Genomic DNA, 22490 nt, shown 5'->3' with positions numbered 1-22490 from the left:
CCATTTTGGGTCTCATTTGGATGAACGTGGCGTTACAATTGATGAACATTTAGAAAGATCTAATTTCGAATTTGCAGGAAAAGTATTAGCTGAAGTATGGAGTTCAATGGAAATTGATGGCTATAATGTTAATGCAAAATATGTTGGGGCAGGTGAACAAGATCTTCCTGATTTTCCAGACATTAAATGGTATTCAGAACATGTGCGTGAAAGCCAATACTTGCTCCAAATTGTAAAATGTAGAAATACAGAATGCTGTCGTCCAAGAAGTGGACTATTTAGATTACTAGACAACAGGTTTCTTCCACCACCTGTAAAAGTAAAACAAACAGTTGATGACTTGGTTTTAGATGAAGGAGGGCAATTTCTTAATCTTCCAGTCAATTTAGCTCTACGCTTAAGTGCTTCACTCAAAGATTTCCTGCAAATGCCATACGATTATTTTTGTCCGACGCGCGACGGTACAATTGAGGCTATCAAGTCGAACATGCAAAACGTGTGGTCTTTATCATGCTTCCGTCAAGTCACTAAATCGTCACATCGAAAAGATCCATAAGAAAGTAAACACGCGCACTGATAGGAAAGTTAGACCTGTAAGAGTCGCTGCTCGTCGTGCTAATGAACTGATGTGCATTATTCAAAATTTAGAGCACCATGATGTTGAATGGCTCGATGAGAATGACGTAGACATTCCAAAATCGGATGAAAGCGAGCAGACTCACAACACTGAGCAGCAATCGAAGCAATCCAATGTCATCGAAAACTTAGAATCATGGATTCGGGTTTCATGGACTGAAGACTGTTAATTTGAATTTAATATATGTACCAAAAATTTAAAATAAGTTTGTTATGTTAGTAAGATATAATATTTTTGTCCTTTACTCTATGTTGAATACCGTTTCAGTAAAATATAATCTCTATCCTAAATCTATTTTCTTATTTTTCAAATTATAATTATAACATTATAAAATTAAAAAAACAATACATTAATTGACAAATGTTTACGTAAGCATGGGGGGAGGGGGTAAGAGCTTTGCTTACTTTTGCTGACAAGGGGGATGGGGGGGTAAATAATTGCAATAAATCTGCTTACGTAATACTTGAACGGCCCCTAATCCCAATACCAACGTTAAACGCGTCATCGGCAGTTCAATCCTGACTCACAATGAGTATTCAACGTCCTTGTGATTCAGCTCGAAATGTGCACCAACTCGCGCCCTTCGACAACATCGCGATGCACCGTCACTTTTAGCCAAGATGGGCAAGAGAACACCTTCGTACACTCCAGCATAAAGGAACGTGGGATCAAGATACCTATACTCAACACCAGTGCGGCAATCTCGCCTAAATCGTCGACCTTTCCCTTCTTCGACCCTATTCTGGTCTTACACCCAAAGCGAGATGGATTAATCCACGCTACCTCGGTGCGTTACTACCTTTGGCATTTACGACTGGCCGAGAGTCAAGCTTTATCGACTTCTGGTCTCCAGCTGATCCTATTGTACCTGTACAACTGTGCCTACAGCTGTCGTATGATAACGATAGCGGACCGAATGGTGCTGCGGTAGTTAGGAACTTGACACCTGACCGACCACCATCCCCCTCTCCTGTCTTCCTTTTGTCTTCTAAATGGTTTTCTGGATGCCCATGCGGATGCACACGGGCTAACTGACAACGAGGGGATTGTCTTGTTGGTTAGTACTCGTTCGGCTCTCCCTGAACTCGGTCATCGGATAGCAACGTAATCACATTTTAGTTGTTTCCTATTTTTGTAGCTAGTCTTCGGGTGCATTTTTATTGCGTTAAGAGCTGTTCTGATAACTGTAAAAGATTTAATACGTTTTCTTACTGTTAGCTATTCTGCCGCGAGGAGCATTTCTTCATCTCCTTCGTCCGCACAACCTTGCATCGGTCTTGCTCGGTGCGAAGAGTCATCGACGTACTTCGTATACAACGTTAACGGAAATCGTAAGCTATTAATGACCTGATTTTCAACATACTCCACAGCTGAATTAGCAATAATGGGGCTGATACACGTACCTTCGAGATTCTGCATTTAAAAAAATCAACTTAGCAAGCTATACCTTCGGAACGATCATTCCGAGGGCAAAGTTTTTCGGAACTTTTTTATTCCGTATTCGATTCTCCAGTGGACGCATTTTAAAACATTTTTTCTCCCCGTACTGATGCAAAGTTTCAAACACAAATTTTGAAAAGTTCTCTGTCCTTGAAGAAACTGGATTGTTATGCAACGATTGCATTGCTGAATTCTGCGCCAACCTCCTGCGAATGAGTGACGTGTATCTAATTAAAAAATACTCCTCTTTAAAGTTCTGTTTCAATACAAACAACGTTGGCATAGGTTTAAAAAATAAAATTGTCACGTATAATTTAGTAAAATTAGCTAGTAAGCCCCGGTAATGTAAGATCACCTGACATTCATCTATACTAATAAAAACAATATTTTCTCGTGTACTTTTCATCACTTTACAAACCGATTCAATTACTGGAAGTACCATCAAGTATGATCAAAATCTTTTGTCGTCAGCGCTCTTTTTTTTTCATAAAATGATTTCTTTATTTTTCATGAAATTACTTCCTATTGCATTATTCTATTCGTTTTATAACGATTTGTATAAAATCTTCGATAAACGTCGTATGAGTTGTGTCGAAGTCCTTTAACTTTCATGAATTTGTTTTGCTAAAGGCATACGGCCAAAAAAAAGGAAGTGAGAATTTTTAATGCCCTTCATGTGATTATAAAGTCGTGTGAATTTGAGATATTTTCATCCAGCCGTTGCTAAAATGATCTTGGGTATTTGTCGAAAATTGAGATTTTGAATCCATTTTGATAGAAGAATACGCTGAAAATATGGCAATTTTTCCGCACATCATTTGAACGTAAAGTCGTGTAAATTTCAGATTTTTTCATTCAGCCACGCAACAGACAACCCTAGATTTTTCTGAAATCCTGTTTAATGGATAATATTGGTCCGCAAACCTAAAGATTTATTGAAAATAAAAAAAAAAATGGTTTCGACCGAAACGAATACTTTTCCAATATCACCACAAGTGGTGAATACTAAAAATGTTGAGTGTATGGGTTTGTTCCAGCTTGGAACGGAAACGAATGATCCCATTTTAATCAACTTTCCATTCTTCTGTAATAGAAACTCCTTGCGGTAACTTCCGGAGAGGATCCGATACTACAGTCAAAGTACTACCCAATTGCAAAAAACGGGCTTTGTATCCGTCACAAAAAAAAACCTTCCCTAGATACACGACTAAAGAACAAATAATTCCAGCCAAATATTGCTCTCAGATCGATCGTTGCGTAGCTACAGCTCGTTAGATTACTAATTTGGTAAAAGACGGACTTTGCATCTGCCTTAAAAGTAAAGTAAAAAATATCGCAATCAGGAGCAAAAACGTGCAGAAAAGCTTTGTCCTCAGAATGATTGGTCCAGAATCCACAGCTTGCTAAAGTTTATTTTTGCAGACACAGAAATCTTGATGGTCGTCGGAAAACCCGTAACAAAGCCAAAAATCTGCTGGTAGAAATGCTTCCCGTAGGTAAAATACGTTGTATTGTTATACAAATTTAACGCTTTCTACAAAATGTTATTTATAGATCATAGTGCCAGAGTAATATGCTGATTGACTTCTGATTAGTCGCATTAAAAAATTAGCCAACACCACCGCGCGTAGGAACAATAATGTGTTACGTTTGAAATCCCCGAAGTTAAAAAATTTCACATTAGAAAAGAAAAAACACAACGACAAACGATCTACTTTTATCATTCATTTAATCGTCAGCAAGCAATGTGAGATATTCCAAAATATTGAAATTTAATTTGGTTATTCATATACAGAAAATACCTTTCGAATGGAGTACAGTATTTACAGATGTGCTTATTGCACCTGTGAACAATTGTAAAGCATGGCATACAATATACTTTACAATAATAAAATAAAGCTAATAATAACATATTGAGGTCATAACCGTAAAGTTTGAGTTTTCTTTTTAACTGCGGGTAAAAAAAAATCATTTAGAATTTTTCTACTCGTATCGTCACAATTACAAGCTGAATTTTTGTACTACTAGTGAATTATCCGGCCCTCTTATCTTTTTAAGTTGATTTATTAAGTTTCTTTACAGTAAAGGCACCATTGTTATTGCTGTCAACGTTGGCGTTTATTTCGCTGGGGAAGGTGATGCACATTTTTACAGCTGTGTAGTGAAAACATATACATCTCGGTTCTTTTTTCGTAAATGAGACCAATGCGTGACCTTGACTTCGGGCTTTGGGCATTTTTTTAAAGAGTTGGAGTACTCTGAGACTGTACGTGAGTTTTATTATACATTTGAAATTCCTAGATCCTCGTACGATTGTTCGGTACCATAAGTGCCATTGTTGATTTTTTCAATTACTTCCATTAACTGCTTGTTCTTCGGTTTGATAATTATTGTCTACCGGACAACCGTTGGGAATTTTGACATAACGATGCGATGGCAAAAGGTTTTCAACATTTAACAATGCAAAGACTCGAAAAAAATATGTCAGTCACAGGTAATGAATTGTAAGCGAGAAGCAAATGTCCTCTAAAAAGTGTTACAACTGTCACCAGTTTCCACTAGACTGACTTCAAGATTAAAATAATCCCTCTGTTTATGCAGTTGTGATTATTGAAGTGACAACGTATCCAATATTTTCAGTCTCTTTTTCGCGTTTTAAAATGGTGATAGTCCATCGAAGTATAAACAATGAATGATAAACATGACTTAATCTGCCATCGTTTCGACAGACAAATTCAACCGAGTAGGGAGAAGACTCGAGAAGCGGCAGAGTAAGAGAAAAACAGGAAAACAATAAAAATGGGCTACGACAACGTTATCTCACACTTGGGGGAGTTTGGCCCGTACCAGCGAAAGATATTCGTCGTCATCTTCTTGCCCATGATATCCTGTGCCTTTCATTTAATGGGAGGAACTTTTCTAGCTGGTAGACCGGATTTCAGATGCCTAACGCCTGAGGAAAACCCGTACAATGCAACGTACACGTCAAACACAACTCAACCAGTATGGGATAACGAAACGGAAGCCTGGACATCGTGTGAAAGATATGATCTAAGTCACCAAGTTCTGAACAATACGCCTACGCCACCCTTAGTAAAGTGTGATTCTTTCGTCTACGATGAAAGCCAGTACGGGTTTACGGTGTCGACCAATGTGAGTCTAATTCACTTGCACAAGGAAAGAATTTTAGGTTTCAGTAAATCAAGATAAGCGACGCAACTCCAGGAGAAATCAAATATGATCGGTTGGTTCAGTTACCAGCCAACAATAAGCAAACTTCCCTTTATTGTATGGGAAAAATGAGATGTAACGCGATTGAATCGATTGTGGAATCAACGGGTCGCGTCTCATATGTTCACCTGTATCCAGAATCATGCGCACTGGTTTTTAACATCTGCTAGTCGGTTATTATGAAATTAAAAATATCGTCATTACACCTTTACAGTGGAACCTAGTCTGCGATGACGCATGGTTGAAAGTAACGAGCGAATCACTGTTCATGCTAGGAGTGCTTCTTGGTGCACTGGTGATGGGTGGATTGTCGGATAAATACGGACGTAAAACGATTTTGATATGGGGATCGGTCTTACAACTAGTCACCAGCCTACTAGTAGCTGCTGCTCAGAATATGATAATGTACATCGTTTGTAGAACAGTTCTAGCAACGTCGACCAATGGGCTGTTTGTAGTGTCATACGTTACTGGTGAGAACGCATCGAAATTTCACATACATAACAATTTACCGATAGAATTTGTAACTGCAGTGCGTGATTAGCGCGAGACCGTCAGTTGTCTTTGTCAAAATTTAATTTATATGGTTGTTTGTTTTTTTCCAGCAATCGAGACTATTGGTCAAAGAACGAGAAAACCAGCTGCACTTGGAAGTCTGTTTTTTATAGTAGGTTCCCTCCTGACTGTTTGCCTTGCATACTTCATTAGAAACTGGAGAATGCTACAAGTAGCTTTTACCATTCCCACCCTTGTATTCCTTGGCTCAATCTGGTAAGAACGCAGCGTCAAGTTGTGCCTTCCGTTTCGAAGACAGAACGAGTAGTGTGGAACGTGTTTTAAAATTTTAACACCATTTGAACAGGTATATTCCTGAATCTGCACGATGGCTGATCACCAAAGGTCGCTTAGATGAGGCGAAAAAGATACTTCGCGAAGCGTCTGTAGAAAATAAAGTGGAACTAACGCGAGACGCTCTGGATAATTTATTGAAAACGGATAACGAGATTAGTGAAACACGGATCATTGAAAAAACCTCGATATACGATCTTCTAAGATATCCAATTATCAGGAAAAGGAGTCTGATACTGTTCTTTGTCTGGTAAGGCCCTGATTTTATTCTATTCCGATAAATGCGTTTCTTTAAATTTATCGTCACCGGCGCACTCAAGACGATCATAGAAGTTTACAATTTCGTCTACGTTCAATTTAGTGCGCAACGATCCAAATTTTTAAGAATACACGTTTTCTAAAATACACGCCCTCAGGTTTGTGAACAACGCTACATATTACGGCCTGTCTTGGAACGCGGCCAATCTTGCGGGTGACGTTTACGTGAATTCCGGGATTGCTGCTGCGGTGGAATTGCCCGCCCTCTTGTTCATGATATCCACGATCGACAAATGCCCAAGAAAGGTTGTTTTGTGTGGCTGTATGCTGCTCGCAGCGACCTCGTTGCTTTCAACGATTCTCGTTCCTAACGGTGACTAACGAAACTGACATTATTCGTTCGTAAGGATAACCGAGCAACTAAATTGGTCCTTAGCTACGCGCTAACTGACATTATATTACAGACATACCGTGGGCGACCGTATCTTTGGCGATGATAGGGAAACTATCAAGCGCAGCCTCTTACTCGACCCTCTACATTTTCTCGATGGAACAGTATCCCACCACTGTTAGAAATATCGGCGTTGGTGCTTCTTCGGCCGTCGCTAGGATAGCAGGAGTTGTAACACCGCTGATTAACAATCTGGTGAGTTCAATGCGATAGAGAAACAGGTGGCAGTGAATTCAGATTCAAAATACCTCCGACCTGAACCCCGGGATCGATCATTCGATCCAATTTCAAATCATCATACCTGTGATCCAGATATAACTCATCGCTATTTACAGTCTCAAATTTCCGTCACCCTGCCACTTTTGATCTATGGATGCGGTTCATTGATGGCTGGTCTGTTGCTACTACTGCTTCCGGAAACGGCAAAAAAAAAATTACCGGAAACAATAGAGGAGTTGGAAGAGTTTAAGGAGTAGGTTATTAGCAATGTTGTTAAACGCTTTTTCTTTCAAGTAGATTTTCTGCCTCGGTATAAACAAAGTAAATCAACCTTGTAAGTAGCTCCGAAATTTGAGTACTTGTTTTGAACGCTATTTTTCTCAAATTTAGTTAGCATTTTATGTAAGATATCTCTCTGCCAGGGCACATGAGTAAAATGTTGCTCACGTTCCAGAGTCGGTATTGTATTTATATTTTTTAATAAATACGTAAGTGGACCTGAATAATTCGTTCAACAACTAATTTTTTTCATTCCAGATGTGAAAGCAAAAGATGGACGATTCGAAAACTCAAGTTTTGCAAATGCTAACAAGTCGCTGATTTGTTGGACCAGCCTAAGAACTTCAAAAAACATTATTAAATAACATCTATTTTTACCTAATCAATTAAATAAATCATTAAATAAATCTAAAACTACTAGACTATTCGTATCCAAAAATTTAATTCGTTCATTCGTCTTCGAGAAATCGTCGTGCAAAAAATTATGTACACACACACCCAGACAATAATCTAAAAATGATCGAATGAGATTTTTTACAACCTTGAAGTGGAGATCTACTGAAAACTCAACTTTTCATTTTCGAGAAAGTTCTATTATCTTCCACGTTATCTTTTTTCTTGAGTAAAGAACGGGAGAATTTAAAAATTTGAATACATCAGAGGTGCGAGTCATGAGTTTTTGATAGCCGTTTCTATTTTTCTTTTCGCTTTTTCACTTGAATAACACTGCAGATTTTGGAAATTTCAACTCTACATTTTCTTCAAAGTCCAATCCACATTAAAAATTCCGAAATCCAAATGAATCCAAGCTACATCGTTGGTAATAGTTGAACAAAATTTTGGCTGTGTGAAATGGCCCTGTAGGGACTTGTAAACTTTAAATTCCAGCTAGAATACCGATATTATACTTTTGGATACATATGAATTCTAAATGTTTATGAAATTTACTGCACGTAGAAAAATACAGTAAGCTGAAATTTCAACAAATCAATGTTATTCAAATTATAAGAAACAAAAACTGCTTGAAAAACCTGCTTCTTTTCGATCATTCAAATGTAAACAGAAGTGGAACAATAAGTCAATTGTGTTGGAAAATAAATAAGCAAATAAACGTTTAAAGAATTTACTTATTTTGAATCTTCATTACCTTCTTTTACATCGTTCGTCAATTTTGATTTATAAAAGTACGTCTACTCGTAAGGGATTTTCAAGCGATTGAATATAAAGTCCGTCCCTTCCACATACATAAAGTACAATCGGTTATTGAAAAAAAGTAAAGCCAACATCTCCTATGATTTAGCTGTGAGACCATACGCATGTACAATGTACATTTATTACATATCGACACGTAAACTGTAAACCGAAAATAAGATTCCTTTCACATAACTATCTTCTTCTATCTTATGGATCACCACTAGACAAATAGTCAGTCAATCAATCACATGCCTATTATATTCAGAACAAACCATACGTATCACTTGTATTTATTTACTTCATACCTACCAAGAATTATCTTATATTGAAGCATGACAAAACATACAATTTCATTTATAATTTTATTGCTACTCAACTTTCCAGACATTACAGATTTTTAATACAACTCGTTTATTACACTGAAGTGTTTTGGCTTGCTTGCTTTATTTGAAACTGGATCACTGTCAATGTTTGTAGTTGAAACAAATACGTCCGAGGACAATTTTTGTAGATCTAAGGCTCAGGTACCAGTTAATACTGCAGAAACGAATCAGGCTAACCAAGGATTTTTCAAGATTCATGTCCTCAATTAAATTGTCGAGCTGATTTATTACTGAGAATGATCACTGATGCTATACGATTTACAGTACCAGCGCTCATAATTAGATCTGAGTCAGTCAATATGATAATGCGGAAGATTTTATCTGTGTACAGATGCAAATACAGAAAGGACACATAAAACGAAGAGAGTTTTCTTTGTGTCTAATATACTTTCAAATCTGAGGTTCGAAACATTGAAGCAAATTTTTGCACGGGTTATATGAAGCGGGTTTCAAGTTATCATCAGATTCCAACTAATATTCTCGAGTAATTGATGACAATCGAAAAATAACCAGGTGAAAAAGACTCGGAAAACGGTGACGTGACGTGAAAAAAGGAAAAACAATAAGGATGGGTTTTGACCAAGTGATTTCGCAGTTAGGGACGTTTGGCCCGTATCAGCGTAGGATATACCTTGCTATGTGCCTGCCCATAATATCCAGCACCTTTCACGTGATGGGAGGGATTTTTCTAGCCGGTAAACCGGATTTCAGATGTTTGACGCCCGGTGAAGACCCGGAAAATGCGACTTATCTCATACAACCGGATTTGGCAAATGTTACATATCCATGGGATCGCGACACGGGAACTTGGTCGCGATGCAAGAGGTACGATTTAGATTACGGAGATCACTATGAAACCCGGAGTGATGATCTCAATTCATCAATGCCTTCTGTTGTGACATGCGACTCCTTTGTTTACGACAAAGACCAGTACGGGGTTACGGTTACAACCAAGGTTAGTCAAATGATAGATGAAAGATAACATATCATTTCTGTCTACACAGAAATATTGTCGCATACATTTCTGGGAGGAAGAGTGTTATTAGTTACCTTGCAGTATCAGCATAATCATACACTAATTCGTTTGTACAGATTTGACACTTTACTGACTTTTCACGATGTCTGACAGTGAGTCAAATTTCAAATGGTATGATATTTTGTTTTCCTTTTCAGTGGGATCTAGTCTGCGATAACGCATGGTTGAAAACTGCAAGTGAATCGCTATTCATGCTGGGTGTGATGGTGGGAGTTCTGACTTTCAGCACATTGTCGGATAGATATGGTCGAAGGACGACTTTGATATGGGGCTCAATAGTGCAATTAATTTCTGGACTGCTCATAGCTGTTGCTCCTAATTTCACAGTGTACGTAATTGGAAGAACGGTTGTTGCAACAACGACCACTGGAGTGTATTTAACCACTTATATTGCTGGTGAGAACTTTTTGAATCGGACTTGTATTCGAGCTATTACGTATAGAAAAAGGAAGTCCACTAATCGGAGAGTGATGAAGAAGTCGTATTTGAAGCTAATAGTTGACTAAAATGCCTATTGCATGTTCACAAATGTCCGCTAGGTTGTCAATTTACAGTCAATAGTCTACAAATTGTCTGTAAATTGATTTGTCGTTATCAAAAAGTAGCCAAACTGAACCTTAAAATTTCGCATTACATTCGCTATGGCGAGTTCCATAGGATATCGAACTTTTGTTCACATCAGGCGAATAGTCACTGTTTTCTCGAGTTCTTTCCAAATTGAAGTCAAATTTTTCTTCTGTCGACATTACATCGGGATTAATTTGTCAAAGGATAATCGTCATTTCGACAAGTGTGCTACCTGGGAAACTATCCTACGTCCAATCTTCAAGTGCATTAATATAACCGTGATTTACTACTCTTTCTATTTTCTTCAGCAATCGAAACAGTTGGTCCAAAAAAGAAACTGCTGACTGGTATTAGCGGAATATTTTTCATCATAGGTGCTCTTCTAAGTATCTGCTTCGCGTACTTCATCAAGAATTGGAGGATCTTACAGATTGCCTTTGCTACTCCAACTATCCTTCTTCTCGTATTCTCGTGGTGAGAATAATGTATATGCTATTCAAACCAAAATTTAAAGTGCGTAATATAAATTGGCTAATTTCACACGGTAGGTCTGTTCGTGAATCTGCACGATGGCTACTGAGCAAAGGTCGTGTGGAAGAGGCGATAGACATCCTTCGCAAGGCATTTATTGAAAATGGTGTAGAGTTGGCGCCAGATGCGTTAAACGGTTTTTTGGAAAATCACAGTGAGGATAAATCAGGTACCAAAAAGTACTCGGTCTTTGCTCTTCTGAAGAACCCGAGCATGAGGAAAAGGACTCTCATACTGTTCGTTATCTGGTAATGTAATGATTTGATATATAAATTCTATACGTCAGCTTTCGATGCGGATATTCCAAAGAAATTTTTGCACAAATAAACATATTTCGTACCTCAACGTTAACAGGATCGTAAATAATTGTACGTATTACGGTCTGTCTTGGATCACGCCGAACCTTGGAGGCAATGTTTATTTAAATTCTGGAATCTCTGCCGGTATGGATTTACCCGCATATGTATTCTTGGTGTGCATAGTTGACAAGTGCCCAAGAAGGTTTATCTTGTGCAGTTGCATGTGGCTTGTCGCGATTACATTACTCTCTACATTTTTCGTTCCTACCGGTTAGTGAAATTGACAAGACGCGGTCTCCATAATACCACGTCTTGATAATTGTGATTCCTCACATTTTCCAGACATGGGTTGGCTGGTGATAACTCTGTCTATGATAGGAAAATTGATAATTTCGATATCATACACGACCATAAGCGTCTTCACAGCGGAACAGTTTCCCACTGTACTCAGGAATACTGGTGTTGGTACTTGTTCGGCTATGGCTAGATTAGGTGGAGTCGTAGCGCCGATGATTAACGAATTGGTGAGTTCAACGAAATTCAGTCTGATAGTACTAACAATAAGTCCTACAGAGTCCGTCTGGTTGACCAGGTCTTCTTAACAAGGGTGGGAATTCAATGGGATTCGGGTATGTAGTCATAATTAGTTCATTGCCCGCTGAAGTACATCCACGTATACCTGGCCGACAAATACTTTAAGCTATAAGCTTCTATGTACAACCCAGTCATTACTTGCAGTCTGAAATCTCAGTGGCCATACCACTTGTAACTTTTGGAAGCTGCTCGTTGCTCGCTGGTCTGATAACACTCCTTCTTCCGGAAACGTTGGAAACAGAGTTACCGGAAACGATACAGGAAATGGAAGACTTTGGAAAGTAGGTTCTCATTTGTAAGATGTATCGTTCGAGAGCTTTACAGTCCGATAAAAACAAAATAATTTTTTGCAATTTGTAACATTAATATCCATTGAATAGATAATTCTCAATGTGACTCTTTGTTTCAGAAAGAAAAGTAAGACTGATCGAGAATTGGATGTCATCTTATCGAACGCTAGTAAGTTGAAAGCTTCCAACAACCGACATTGGAAGAACGACGAGACAAAAAATTATTATTATTAATAATGGAAATGTTTATGGATAGCGAACCTGCTTATACTTACAAGGAAGGTATTCCAGGTTGATCTTTGCAATTCGATTTCTTTTGTAATATGTTATAGCAGACTAAAAACTAAGCGACGCATACATTTTTTATCTACCATTGAACACTTTAAAGGGGTGAATTGCCATTTTTTGTTTTAATCGCAAGAATTACATTATTCATCTCTGGTTACAAGAAAACTTTTTCACTTAGATTGGTTAAAAAATATAATGTTCTCGTGGGTGAAATTGCCAAATCGCCCCTTGACATGCCTTATTTTGGAGGGTGGTTTCACTACCTTAGTGTTTGATAGCAGAGAAAAAAAAATACGTGACGCTTAGTTTTTAGTCTACTGTAACATATTAATAAAAAATCAACCTGGGATATTTTCCTTGTTAGTCTTCTTAATTTTTCTGGTCAATATTAGCAAACGTAGCAACGATTTTGAACTTGGTGCTCCTACAAAATTGTGGCAATGTAACACTGTATGTCGACACATCCCCAAACACGGGAAATAACAAATAACGGATCGGTAGAAATGATTTTTAGACTTGTGCCTTATATCATTCTTGAAATATATCTTTTCTTTTCATTTTTCATTATCTTTGGCAATGTAAGAAAAATGTTGGTTTCGGTTCAAAATCGCTTTATCCAATTTCAACGAATTCTTACGTTTTCGAATATATATAATCCGAGAAACAGGTGTTTAGAAAAATGTTGATCTGGATTTCGGTTTGTCGGTCTGTCAGGCAAACTCCCATAATGATCTCAGAAACGGCCCGATGAAAATATTTGATAACTTGGAAAATTTTACAATTAAATGATGAGCATGAAAAATTGCCATGTCCCGTTTAATTTGACCTTTCGGTTCTCCTGGAAATAAATCGATTTTTAATGTTTTACCGAAAAACATATACTTTTTCCTCCATATTACTTTTTTTAAATAAACGATCATGTTGTTCCCAGTTACATATTTATTTTTAAAGAAACATCTTTTCTTTTAATTTTTCTTCTAAAATTTTTTCATTCAACTACCAGTTTCGATCAGTTTCAGATCTTTTGCTCGGCCGTTTTCGAGATCATCGTGGATATTTGTCTCTTCCCTTTTCATGGCGATGAAAATTGTCGCGAAAAAATTGTTTTTCCAGCTTGTTTTTAAATGCGTTTCCTTATCTTCAATTGCATTTCAGTTCCTTGAAAATAAAAGATAACTTTTTTGCGGTGACTACAACCCCCTCGGACAGACCGATGATAGAACAGGAACTGGTTGGCCATGGTGTGAAGTGAGACTAACATAAGTATGCAGCAGCTCAACATATTATTACTAGTTTTTTTGCAACTTATGTATGTACACGAACTCAGGTATCTTGCACAATCTACTACCGCTATAATGAGAAGATGAGACATAATTACTGACTACTGGGTACACCAGGTTACATGTAACAGAAAAAATGTACGGCAACTAAAATTTTGGCGCCAATTTTGCCGAACGCAAAGTTCAATCTCGCGTAGTCTCAGTTTTTTCCAAGGTTTAGAATGACGAACAGTTAGGATTTTGATAAACACTAATTATGTTATCGATGCCCTATCGCATACTTCTAGACAACAGAAACATAAGACCTACTCTAAACGAAGTCCAGCAAATACTTGCTAGAAACAATGTGGAATTCGTTTGGCGATAAACGGTGCAGTAGCGTCTAATTATACTGCAGACAACCAAAGTGTAATTGAGATGCTCATAACCCGAACTTCACTTTTTTGAAGTTAACTAACGAGTAGCTCGTTATTTTCCCAGTATTATACATGTCACAGAAAAGAAATAAAACTAAACGCAAGTGACTCACCAACATTGTTGAGTAACTTCCATATTATTGGGATGCCTTCGTTCTCCACTGAAAAAAATAAATAAATAAATATAGCATACTACTGTACTGTGTAGGCAATTATCTGATACACCATTGCTGAGACATTTGATCTTACAGGAAATTGATAATTCCTAATGAAAACTGTTAATTTTATAATCGACGAATTATTCAAGAAATACTTTTCTTACCTCTGCTGTCCTTCCATTCTCCCTACAGAGATGAACAGGATTCACGTTTAAAATCACACTTAAAACACTTTTTTTTTATATGCGATGAGCACCTAAACTCATCTAATATTTGGGACAACTTTTTTATAAAAGAATAAGACGCAAAACTGAAATGCACAACACTGAACATGGCACAATTCTTTTTAATATAACGCTTCACATTATTGGCATACGATACCAACTAGTTACGAACTAATATTTATTGCCGATCACGAGTTACACAATCAACTTTCATCTCAAGTTGTTTATTACGTCACGTGTCGTTAATTTATCATGACCCAAAACTTTTATTGAGTAAATTTTTTACCACCGAATTATACCGAATAAAAAAGCGAATCTGCGCACTATACACACTCGTAATGTACCCCAAACACGATAAGACAAAGCGAAATATATTTCAAGCTGTATAATATCAGATATATTTACCAAGATACTTCTGTGAAACTTGCCGATCAACGCCAGCCGATATGAAACCAAAGTTATATTTCATTTCCGTACAGTCATTCCTGCGAATATCTGATCCAACAACTGACGAGGACCAAGATATATTTTTAGGAAAAGTAGACCAGGGGGTCGGATAACTTAATTCGACTTTTCACATTTCCCACCATCCAAGCATTCCAATTGATTTTCAAAGATTAGTCAACCAATCAAAATAGTTGGATGGTGGAAAATGTGAAAAATGAAATTCCATAAACGACCTCCTGAAAAGTAGCTTCGGTTCCCTATCTCCTGGCGTTGAGCTTAACTATGTTCACAGGAAATCTGTCATAATCGAACACTTTGTCATTTGCAGGATATTCTAACTCCAGTGAATCATTTATCTCAGCATCAATTTTCCGTCCTACAATTTCTACCAATCGCTGATTGTCCATTCGATAAATACGAACCCGCCAAATCACGCAATTCGCCCTAACGTGAATGGTACAATTTATCGAACAGCCCGAGCTCCGACCGACCGCGTGTCTCTCAGCGCGTATTATACGCGAATGACGCCGAACCTTCAATTCTCGTAAATACTTGTGGCACGGATCCGTTTGAATCGATTTGCCGTTGTACGCGGCGTGACGCGTAAATTTCAATCGTGCGAACTGAAACAAAAAACAAATTATACATATTATTATTTAAATGTCGCGTTCTTCGCAACATTGCGAAACGGCCTGACTAATATTATTGAGTTGGTAAACTCCTCTCAATCAGCTAATGGAATAAACTGCGATCGTATTGTCAATTCGAATTATTATCTCGGAAGAATAACTAACAGCTGACTGCAAAACATTTTAGAACATCATACCTACATGCGGTTGCTACTTTTTAATACAATTGTATATATTACAAATTTTCTCAGTCGAGTTTTATTGTGAGATGCATGTAATCCAGATAGGTATAAGTCAGAGGAAATTTCGAGAACGAACGAACCATCGTGAATAGAATTTTTTTTCTACTGTAAAAATCTTTTCTAACCCGTGTCGGTCGATGGTTTCTTTTTTGACCGGCCTCGACATCACGATCATCTTATCAAGATCCTCCTCAATCTTATTCACCGTTACATATTTTCACGCTTTATCGATTTCCTTGGCCAACTAAATTTGACTGAAATTGGGCAAACGAATGAATGGCAACCCTATGAAATTTTTCCACCCAGCGCATACATTTTTGTTACGTTTAATAGAGTGCTATATAATTTACCACTTAAAACAAATATTACTCGAAATATTAAACAAACTAACTGATCGAGTGCGTACGTAATTTTAACAGTAGAAATAAGACAGCCTATTTTTCGGTAAACGCTAGCAAGTGATCGAACTTTTCCAGAACATGGTGTTCCCAACGAACATGACCGAAAAACACCAATCAAATCAGGCACGCAACTCATCATTATTCAATCCTAAAATACGAGCAGTGAGTGAATTTTTTTTTTCTTACATTCGAGTTCAAGTAATTGTAACCAATGAAAATTTAAATCGAGACCGATTCCTGGTAGCTGACACACCTATCCAATGGCACTCGTGATTGAAACGATTACTGCAAGCACCTCGATCACATTACGGACATAATATGTATAACTGATACACACTCGGCTGTTTTGCACATTTAATTCACTTTGGAAGCAATAACTACCGTCAATTTACAAGCTATTACTTGTCGTCGAATATATTTACCTAGATACTATTAACAAACAAACATTGTTAGTTCGACGTTTCAGACAAATCCTCTTTCACACGAAACTAATAAGCAGATATACATACGTTGCACAGCGAGAATGATTGTTCAACCTTCGCTTTCAGAATCTTGCGCTAGTCGCACCGAAACTCTGCAGTCATTTATTTGCCCGAAATCTATGAAATTTATGAATATGTATTTTACTTTGACACGTGGATATTAATTGAACAGTCACGTTAACTAAGAATTTACATATTTTCAATCAAGACAGTCAACACAACGTCGCAAAACACACACCCACGCACGATCGTATGTTGTTTTCCAAATATCGAAAAATCTGTTTTGATTTCCACTTCCGGTTTCTGAATGATTGGTCATGCAGTGGCGCTTCCTTGCGACCTTGTAATCGAACTACAGTAGACCGGCAGACTCGGGCAGACTAAATCATCGAATGTCTGTCCCGTCGCCGCTTTCATCGTACACGGTAACTGGTTCTTTTAATTAAATTGTTGATAATTACCTTTGATAACAAGTAAACTAAGTTAAATTGTACAACCGAATATTTTCAATACCATACATTTTTTCCCTCTCAAGTCTTAAGGTGTATTCATCTCGGTTTACTTCTCACTGCGTTCCGTAAGTTAGGCTTAATTTATTATAGGTTAAACACGTGGTGTAAACACACGTAGGCATGTATCGACAAGTTCAATTCATTGGATATTATCTTTTACCATAATTCCTTGCAATACACTATTTAAACCATCTCCGATTAATAAGTTTAGCGTTAACAGTTTAATCGACTGTTACTTTGTATAAACAAATATTTTCCATGAATTTGTAGAAGAAACTCAACTTCCACTGCAGAACTTGCGCTTATTTCAGACAACTTGACTGACAAAATTGACTATTTTTGCAGGGCGAATAGATAAACAGAATGTCATTCCGGGGCCGAGGGGGTGGATTTGGTAGAGGCGGCGGCGGCGGAGGAGGTGGTGGTGGATTTCGTGGAGGAAGGGGAGGCGGAGGTTTTAGAGGCCGTGGAGGTGGCGGAGGTGGCCGAGGAGGTGGAGGCGGAGGTGGCTACAACAGAGGGTATAATTCACAACATATCGTTTTTACAACGTATTCGAATGTTAACTAATGTATATTCCATTTGAATTTGCCAGAGGTTTTGACCAAGGTCCACCTGACCAGGTAACAAATCTTTGTCACTTCGTGTGGACGGTTCAAGACGACCTCGTAGCTAAGGCAGACATTGAAGACTTGCCATATTTCAATGCTCCCATATATACTGAGAGTAAACAACAAGTTGGCAAAATAGACGAAATTTTTGGAAATATCAGAGACTACTATGTGTCCATTAAATTGAGCGACAACATAAAGGCTTCCAGCTTTGATAAAGACACAAAGGTCAGTGTTTCTTTTTTTTCTTTCTTTTTGTTATGTATACCAGATGTTTTACAATACGAGTCACGTTTCCCGGAAAATGCTGATTAAATCAGTTCTACTGCTGTGTGTATATTTGTCAACTAAATTAACTTTTCTTCTTTTCTGTGCATCCAGCTCTACATAGATCCTGCAAAACTTTTACCACTACAACGATTCTTACCAAAACCACCTGGTTCTATTCAGAAACGTGGAGGTCGTGGAGGTGGTGGACGTGGAGGTGGCAGAGGTGGTGGTTTTGGCGGAGGTAGAGGAGGCGGCAGAGGCGGAGGAGGTGGTCGAGGTGGATTCGGAGGAGGAGGTGGTAGAGGTGGATTCGGCGGACGAGGTGGTGGTGGCGGAGGTTTCAGAGGTCGAGGAGGTGGATTCGGTGGGAGAGGTGGTGGAGGCGGAGGCGGAAGAGGACGATGGTAGTTTAAAATATTTCCTTATACGATACTGCATATAAAGAAATGATTCAATATAATGAATTGAAACTATACTAATCAAGATTTTCATTTCCAAAAAATTCTGCAATATTGATCGGTGATGGATAAAAAATATCTAACATAATTTCATATAACTAGATCCTCTTACCTCAGATGGAAGCATACATGATGTGCTAGTTATTACGTTCTAGTAATAATGATAATTCACCGATTAAGTACATACAGAAAACAAATCCCATGTAATCCATTTTTATCTCATGCTCAAAACACGTATGTCCTACTGCTTTTATTCACTCAGTGTATAGTAGGTAAAAAGAAAGTTTCTAATATTTTGAACATTTGACCAAGATGTCTTGGATCAAAACGTTTTTTTATATCAAATGATAGTAATGAATAAGCATTATCAATTGCAAAGATTGTGGAGAAGCTGGATTTGAAACTTCATTTTTTTAAAGCTATTTTCTATTCTATCTATAATTATTAAATAGGAGAAAAATATCTAATACTGTAAACGACAACTCAGATGTTAAATAAATTCACGAAAAAAATTATACGCCGGCAATTTTTTTCATAAATTTTATTCGTCCTTTAAGAGAGATTTTGAGGTAAAGAATTAAAATGATTTTACACCTCATCAAATTTGATGTGTTTCCCCAACTCTTTCTCAGCCTTCTTCAGTAATTTATCCCGTCCTCTTTGCTTCACCCTTATTTTTTTACCCAACTTCTCTTCCCGATCCTTAGACATCTTATCCCAATAATCAGTTTCCTCTTTGTCTGTTAAGAAAAATGTGAACGTACATTTCAGCCCTTACGTAATACTTGACTTATTTAGCCTCATACAAAAAAAGAAAATCGTAAGGTATCAAAAATGGCAGTAGTTAATTCTTGTTATTCAATAATGAAAAAAAGTAATTACCTTGCAAAATACTCATAGATCTCTCCTCGTTTGACTGCAATACCAGCGCATTTGCAGCTTCATTAGTATCGAACCTCAAAAATGCTTCAGACGCACCCTCGGCTACATCGATGTATTTTATGTTCGGGTTTCGTTTCAACTCCATCTATAATATAGACATAGCAAACCAAATAAATATCTATAGGTATATGAAAAACGCTATGAATGTAGAACAGTAATTTTAATTTCATTAAAACCTTGAAATTTTTTGGATCCGTGCAAGGTTCGTCCATCTCAACTTTCACTATCACGCCAGGGGTGAAAACGAATCTTTGAGTTGATTGGTCAGCCTTCTGCTGATCTGCACTCTCATCTTTTGTAGCTTTCAACTTGTCACCCTCTCTAAACTTCTCGTAATTACTCCACTGATTCCATCGAGCTCGCTTTAAATGTGTTTTCAATGATTTCATCTTTTTTCTTTGCAGTTCTAAGTATTTATTTCTCAATACTTTCCAATCTTTCTTGGCCATTATCTGCATGCCTATATCCGCAGTATCTACTTTTTCAGCTCTGTTATGTCTTTTGCGTCTTCTTTTCTTCTTCTGATCACCTTCATCAAAAACATCGTCGTCATTGGAAAGTTCATGTTGCTCCTCTTTTTCAACCGCTTCTTCCTTTTCCTTTTCAACACAGTTAAAATCTTCGTTATATTTCATTGTTGACATGTTTCTTTGCTTACGTTTTTTCGATTTTCTGTCCTCAAAATCTACACTTTGTTCAATTTGCTTGTCAGCGCTTCCACTTGAGAATTCACATGTATCTTCCTTGAAAATGTCAGAAGTCTTCCGTTTCTTTGGTTTTTGTTCACCTTCTGTGTAATCTTTACTATCATCGACATCTTTCTCACCAGATTTAAAAACACTTATAGTCTGACTTTCGTTCATCTCAGCTTCGGTATTTTTTTGCTTTGATTTCTTATGCTTTTTTTCGGCTTTTGACTCAGAGTCAACTTTTTTATCTTCTTCATTAGAATAAGATACCTCTGAACTTTTGTGCGCCCGCTTCTTTCCTTGCTCAGTTTCTTCACATTTATAGTCTACTTGCATAGTCTCAACAATCTCCTCATTTTGGTCTTCATGATTTTCTGTTGGATCCAAGTTTCCTTCACTAAACTCCTTGTCATTCTCTTTTTCCATCATTTCTTCTTCATGAAATGTTGTAACGCTCAACAACGTGTCTGGAGACGTTTGGGATGGCAATACGCAACTTTTTTCACGAAATGCCTGAAAATATCCAGATTATAATTTATTACGTTTGTGAATGAATATTTATTTCCGAAAAACAATAATACATTCAGAGTTTCCAAAATTTAGATTAGCAAGTTTAATCTTATCAGTTCATTAAACTTTCACATGATACCTACTTCAATGCATTTCGCAGCGCTGCTTGGCTCATCAAATTCAATGAAAGCGAAGCCCTTAATCCTTTTGTTACTCTTATACCGTGGAATGGATACGTAAGCAACTTTGCCATATTGACTGAATACATTGCTCAACCATTCATGATCAGCATTCAGAGGTAATCTCTGAACATAGATTGAGCATTCATCTACGTTATCTTTACGGCGAATAGGTGTAATTCTGCAAACCTTTGAGCCATCTTCAGACACTGACAGCATTTCAGATTTTTGTAAAGCTTTCACTATTTGATTTATGTCTGTGGTCAAGGCACGAATCTTATTGAACCGTAAAAAAATTTGTAGATCAACGTCTGCCAATAAAGAAAAAAATTCAATCGTTTTCACACAGATCTGCAGCTATAAAAGTGGGTGATTGTCGTTTTTTAACACCAATAATTCAATCTGAAGCGCAGATTTCAAAACTGAGTAAAATTTTGGTTTGGAAATGAAATCAGAAAAATTAATGCAATTTGATAAAGGAATACGAGTTTGGACTAAAAATGAAGATTCTAATGATGAAATAACCAATGCACCAACGTAGTAATATGGTGAAAAAGAAAAATTCTTACAAGGATCCTGCTTTATGAGATTCCCTAGAAATCTATCTTTGCTTAAATTTGCATCTCCAAAGTAAAATTCCATTTGCTTTCTTATAGCAGCATGCAATGCCTTCTTCCTCAATCGAGGTTTCTTTTTTGGTGTGGCAATTTCATTGTCTCCGTGCTCGTTCGATATTATTACTTGCGGCACCGGAACAGATTCAGATACCAACTCCATGTGGGACTGCTCTTCCTCCATCACCATCTTCATAAAACTGCAAGGTAGGGATTGTGTAATGAACTGTGACTAACAAAGATAAAATCTTATATATTTGAATAAAACTGTGTTGCTTTTTAGATGCTTCTGCTCCAAGCATTCGGAGAGTTCAATTAACGCTTAACAATCTTGGAGCAGCCCATTCACAACTTACAAACACTTTAATTTATGCTGCCCACATTACAAATATAGCAATAATAAGTTTGCGAGTGAGCCTATAAAAACGAAAAGGCAGAAACCTATTCTTGAAAAGAGGTAGGCAGCCCCAGGTCTTAACTTCTAACAACATGTAGGTGAAACGGTAAGTACAAAAAATGTAAACTAAACAATGACCTAGAAAACTAACTGAATAGAATGAAAGTGTTCTAGCACGAACAGAAATGGCAAATCTAAAATTATGGAGGAAATTTATCATAGAGGAATAAAAATATGAAATTAATAGTTAGAACATATTACTTACGTTGGCGGTAGCTGAATTTCCTAACCTTTCTTATCAACCGGTATATAAATTGACAAACTGTAATAGATTCGATAGACAAATGTGAATATTATCTGTTGTTGTCAGCTTTATTCTTCGCTGTTCTAAACGTTTCGAGGCAAGTCTTGCAGATACCACGAGTTTTATCTCGATTTTTCAAACGCAAGAACACGCTAGCAAAACGATACGCATATCACTGC

The 22490-nt window shown here is 37.3% G+C and overlaps 3 protein-coding genes across 5 annotated transcripts; 2 read left to right on the top strand and 1 right to left on the bottom strand.

Annotated features, from left to right (window-relative positions):
- The first annotated feature begins 1716 nt into the window (after window positions 1-1716).
- Window positions 1717-12623, top strand: LOC124303246 (uncharacterized). Its single transcript, XM_046760245.1, has 17 exons — window positions 1717-1968; window positions 4160-4343; window positions 4807-5230; window positions 5523-5781; window positions 5914-6079; window positions 6171-6407; window positions 6574-6788; window positions 6880-7061; window positions 7202-7338; window positions 9491-9896; window positions 10115-10373; window positions 10853-11018; window positions 11093-11323; window positions 11430-11644; window positions 11717-11898; window positions 12113-12249; window positions 12378-12623. Exons 3-17 carry the CDS (start codon window positions 4877-4879, stop codon window positions 12490-12492), a joined length of 3261 nt encoding a protein of 1086 aa, XP_046616201.1. The 5' UTR covers window positions 1717-1968; window positions 4160-4343; window positions 4807-4876; the 3' UTR covers window positions 12493-12623.
- Window positions 12624-17113: 4490 nt separating this feature from the next.
- Window positions 17114-19191, top strand: LOC124301832 (H/ACA ribonucleoprotein complex subunit 1). 2 transcript variants are annotated; one of them, XM_046757319.1, is made up of 5 exons: window positions 17171-17250; window positions 17361-17402; window positions 17683-17858; window positions 17933-18176; window positions 18330-19191. In XM_046757319.1, the coding sequence occupies exons 3-5, from the start codon at window positions 17701-17703 to the stop codon at window positions 18624-18626; spliced, it is 699 nt and encodes a 232-aa protein (XP_046613275.1). In that variant the 5' UTR covers window positions 17171-17250; window positions 17361-17402; window positions 17683-17700; the 3' UTR covers window positions 18627-19191. The 2 variants fall into 2 exon arrangements, with proteins under 2 accessions (XP_046613283.1, XP_046613275.1); XM_046757327.1 differs by lacking the exon at window positions 17361-17402 and having other exon boundaries at window positions 17114-17250.
- LOC124301758 (la-related protein 7) lies at window positions 18719-22490 on the bottom strand. Of its 2 annotated transcripts, none has more exons than XM_046757158.1 (6): window positions 22298-22490; window positions 21566-21810; window positions 20961-21307; window positions 19795-20820; window positions 19559-19703; window positions 18719-19416 (listed from the first exon to the last, which is right to left on the bottom strand). In XM_046757158.1, the coding sequence occupies exons 2-6, from the start codon at window positions 21804-21806 to the stop codon at window positions 19265-19267; spliced, it is 1911 nt and encodes a 636-aa protein (XP_046613114.1). In that variant the 5' UTR covers window positions 21807-21810; window positions 22298-22490; the 3' UTR covers window positions 18719-19264. The 2 variants fall into 2 exon arrangements, with proteins under 2 accessions (XP_046613114.1, XP_046613105.1); XM_046757149.1 differs by having other exon boundaries at window positions 22273-22489.

Source organism: Neodiprion virginianus, chromosome 1 (assembly GCF_021901495.1).
Source record: "Neodiprion virginianus isolate iyNeoVirg1 chromosome 1, iyNeoVirg1.1, whole genome shotgun sequence".
NCBI classification, from domain to species: domain Eukaryota; kingdom Metazoa; phylum Arthropoda; class Insecta; order Hymenoptera; family Diprionidae; genus Neodiprion; species Neodiprion virginianus.
This window is presented reverse-complemented; position numbering and strand designations above follow the sequence as displayed.